Genomic DNA, 4,458 nt, shown 5'->3' with positions numbered 1-4,458 from the left:
GTTGATTCTTGAAACAGCAGGGCGAGAAGTGTATATAGAGCGTTACCTAGATCTCCCTTCTTGACGGTGCTCTCAAATCTATATATAGCATCGCTGGTAGAATAGATAAAACCGAGACAATTATGACGTTAAGAGGATGATGTAAAAGGATGGCAGCCTCTGTATTTACTTCTTTGTGTGATTTATTCTGAGGTACTGTGACATAGGGATACATGGGTGATCGGATTGATTTGATCTTTAAATTCGCTGCTCACTGCGGTACATTCGAGAACCGTACGTACAACCCGTCAGCCACAATAAATGTCAGCGAATAATTATGACTGTGTATATCAAAGCGCACGATCGTCGGTAACGGTCGACACCAGTTGAGATCTTTTGGATGTGTGTGTACTTACATAGAGATCAGCGATATGCCCGTACACAGCTCTTTACGGGGATTCTTGAATAATCCGAACCGGGTTAATCACCCTTCGCCACCTATGGTGTCTCCATGCTGGGTCTTTGAAATAATAATGTTGGCAAGTAGAAAAACATTTAAACAAACCACTTGTGCATTTTCAACATAAGTTTCTGTTTTGTATTGCATTGTTTTGCTTTGTACGACACACTCTCTCGAACAGTCATGGTTATGTTTTGTTCATGTCACATATCAGACAGAGCTTTTCTTTCCTCTAAAACTGTATGATTTTCTTTCCGTTATCACAAGACTTTATATTGAGTGCTCTATTTTCTACATTATCTTCCAGGAAGCCAGTATGTTGCTGAATAATGAAGTCATGTCGACGGCAAACGTCGGTTCCAAGAAAGGCTACTTCGCCACTTTCTTCATTCCACCCGCTGCTGACGACGAGTGTGTCTTCCAGGACATTGTCAAGTCCGAGAAGGATTGGCGTCCAGGAACCTCACTGAGTCATCACACGTCAGGCTCCTCTGTCCGTAGCTCCCGGTCACCGTCGCGCATCCGCAAAAACCGCGGCCAGGTGTTTCTCAGCGATGCCGCCAAGGGACCTAATCACGAGCTTGGTAACCCCGAACGAGATCGTGCCAGTACGGCGCGGAGTTCGAAAGCATTATCGATCATGTCGCTTGATTTCTCGGAATCGTCTCAACCTCCACCACCATCGCGATCTGTTTCTCGGCAACACTCACTGCCTGGAAGACGACCTGGGTACCCTATCAAGTACGCATTCGACCAGAACAAGGCATTCGCGACAAGCAAGGACAGGACGCAGAAAACCTGTGAGGTTATCAAAGATTCCAGTCGTGGAAGCGGTGGTTCCGCTCAAGAAAGGACCTGCAGACCATACAGTGTGTATACTGTGTGTCACAAGAGAGACAACATAGCAATCAGTCCTTATGGTGAACCGAACTTGAAAGGAGCGGCAGGGAGATATCGTGAGCAATATAAACATCTCACGAATTCATATACATTTCCAGACGACGCAGAGAAGGCGTCCAGAGACTATGTCTTCCAGAAGTTCTTTGAAAACTTGACGCTTCGTGCTTCCCTTACCACCAAGAGTCCCATTGGTGTTCTGAAGAGACCTCCGCCAAAGCCTGTGCGGACACCGAGAAGTACGGTGGACTCCAAGATTACAAAACTCCACAAACAGGCCCAGGATAGAATGGAAATGGTGCAGAAAGACTTGCCCGACCACGGGGAGACCAAGACTGAGGGATCGCGGAGGGGAGTGGAGTATGTCATTGCCATGGAAATGTCGCAAAATCTCGAGAAGTATCGGCTGAAGCGATCATATAGCTTCCCGAGTATGCCAACAGTAGCAGTAGCTGCCGCCACCACCACGCGCCTTGACGCCCCTCGGTTGAGAACTCAGTCTGTCAACTATCTGACAATCGGTGAATCGTGCATCAAGGGAGGTATCGATTCTAATGTCTTTGATCCAGAGAGGAAGGATCGAGCACCGATTAAAGTCATCGAAAGGAAACCCCGTGTGAGGTCACCACTCCTCTCTAAACTTTCACGGGATCGCTTCTTGCCCGAAGCCATCCGACGCCGCGAATTGGAAAAGCAAGAAAGTCTGGCAGGGCTGCGAATCGGCAATGCTGGGGCAAACACCCCTGTGACGGACTGGAAATCAGAAACAACGAGACGACCCAAGTCAACAATGACCACAACCACTAAAATGCTGCTTGAATCGCACGCTTCAGAATCATCGGAAGGTGACCTGGATGATGAGGACATTTACCAACTCGAGAACGAAGATGACAGTGGGCTGAAAAATGAAAGCGAAGCCCCTGTAGTCGAATCAGACAGCCGGGAAGAGGCAAGAAACGTAGAAGATGTGAAAATCGACTCTGTCTCCCTAAACTCCGACCCGAATACCTCACAGGTCCAGGTAGATAGAGAATCCCATGAAAACAATGAGACGACTCAAGAGGGCGTCCCTGAATGTGAATGCGACTGCATCCAAACTCGAGGGAACGACGACGTATCCGCGGGAGAATCTCATTCGCCGTCCGTGTCAGAAACTGAACACGGAGCAGACTTGGGGTCCACTGTGGTCCAAGAGAATTCACCAGACCCGAATGATTCGAACGGGTCTGACCCAACTCAGCTCCAGGACTGTAGCCCTGAACAAAATCTAGAAAGTGCCAGCAATACTGACATTACTATGCCACTGAATCTCGCTGATGACACTATACAGTAAACTACTCATGAAAAAGACAATCGAATGTAAACAGCGTGTTTACACTTGACTCACTTATGATGAAAGGAAATACATGTAGGCCTACATGAGAGGGTGACTTTAATCCGTCCGTTTTGATTTAACGCCTTGATCAATCTGCTATTGATTAGATTGAGGTCTTTGTATAGTTGTAATAAATGAAAATGAAGATGTAACGGCTTCTGGTTTGTTCATAGTAACTATAAAATAGGCCCATTTCATAATAGGCCTATCCCAATGGTAAACTTGTAGGCCATGAATGATGATTACCAAGTTGTATAGATAGATAGATAGATATTGGTTTAATCAGGTCAAACAAATCGATGTACGTCATTTGGATCAAAACAATGTTATGCATATTAAACATATAGAAGAGAACCAATATGGGCCTTACTACATTAGCTACAAACACAATTTTATTTCAAAATTCTATTTTGAATTAAAGACTAATTGCACAATAAAAATTGGGACTGAAAATTGAATTAACCGACGCTGAATTGGGATATCCATAAAAATCAGCAATAATGAAAACGTATCTTAGCTTTAACATACAGTGTGTGTAATGTATTGTTACAACATTATGAGCTTGCCGCACATTATTGTTATAGTACCATAAAATGGAGGGACCTGAAAAAAGAATGAGTATCATCGCAATAAAGAACAAGTTACGGTAACATACACTAGGTCTACGTACTAAAGTAGATGGCATAATGAGTTTTCGTGTCCAGCGTTAAACAAACCTGCACAAACTCGCATTTGGAGGGACTGATGTGTGTATATATGTATGTATGTGTGTGTGTGTGTGTCTGTGTGTGTGTGCTTGCTGTAGTGGACACTCATCAACTGTGATAATTTTTTTTTAGTATGAGCGCGAAGAATAAAGCTGTGATAAATTTATATGGTTATAAACACACACACATACTTATATATATATATATATATATATGCCTATATATGTATATATATATGCCTATATATATATATATATATACATATATATATATATATATATATATATATATATATATATAATGCAGGGCACCACACTGTTGTCTAAAAATCTGTAAATTTAAAGACACACACACATATGTATATATATATATATATATATGTATATATATATATACGTGATTATTTCATAATTGAATGAAGATTGATAGGTGCTGGCCTAATAAACTTCAACAAGTCATTATCAAATATCATCGTTTTAATACGTTTTGTTACAACGTCACTTTTATAGTTATTTTGATGCCTAATGTATTGATTAATGATCGATATTAATTTGGTAAAAATATTTTGTCATAGAATTATCACAGAGACTAGAAATACTCACCGTGAAATTGCAAACTTCATGTTACTAGCAGATCATCCTGCAACCGGAACTAGAAATTTAGAATGATATAGCAAATCATCTTGCGCTAATAAGAACAACAACAACAAAACTTATTATAGCGCCTCAACTATGCACGTCTGCATTTAGAGGGCAAATTACGATTGTACTCCTCCCTATAATGCTTAAGATCATCAAATAATTTCATGATAAATCTGTTGAGGTGATTCAGTTACAAGAAGATAGGGTTATCAAGTTCATAAAATGATTTAGAACTTCTTCACAAATTGCTAAATCAGAGGTAAAGCAGCTGAACAGCACTTTTACACCGATAATTTCTATGTCGATAGCCCGGTGCAATTCAGGGCTACACAGATCTCTGCGACTATGATCAGATCTGCTCAAGGTTTTTGCCGATGTGTCAAATTCATGATGAAAAGT

General features: G+C 41.6%; 1 protein-coding gene across 1 annotated transcript; it reads left to right on the top strand.

Moving 5' to 3' along the window:
* The first annotated feature begins 755 nt into the window (after window positions 1-755).
* On the top strand, window positions 756-2,669 carry LOC139739599 (uncharacterized). Its single transcript, XM_071650200.1, has one exon. The coding sequence runs from the start codon at window positions 756-758 to the stop codon at window positions 2,667-2,669; it is 1,914 nt and encodes a 637-aa protein (XP_071506301.1).
* The last annotated feature ends 1,789 nt before the right edge of the window (window positions 2,670-4,458 follow it).

The sequence above is a fragment of the Diadema antillarum genome, unplaced genomic scaffold, assembly GCF_040938485.1.
Source record: "Diadema antillarum isolate AM-2024a unplaced genomic scaffold, OU_Dant_1.0 seq00000809_RagTag, whole genome shotgun sequence".
NCBI lineage: Eukaryota > Metazoa > Echinodermata > Echinoidea > Diadematoida > Diadematidae > Diadema > Diadema antillarum.
This window is presented reverse-complemented; position numbering and strand designations above follow the sequence as displayed.

What these genes read in the sequence shown, in the direction of transcription:
- LOC139739599 (XM_071650200.1), top strand. Translation starts at nt 756, where the DNA reads ATGTTGCTGAATAATGAAGTCATGTCGACGGCAAACGTCGGTTCCAAG.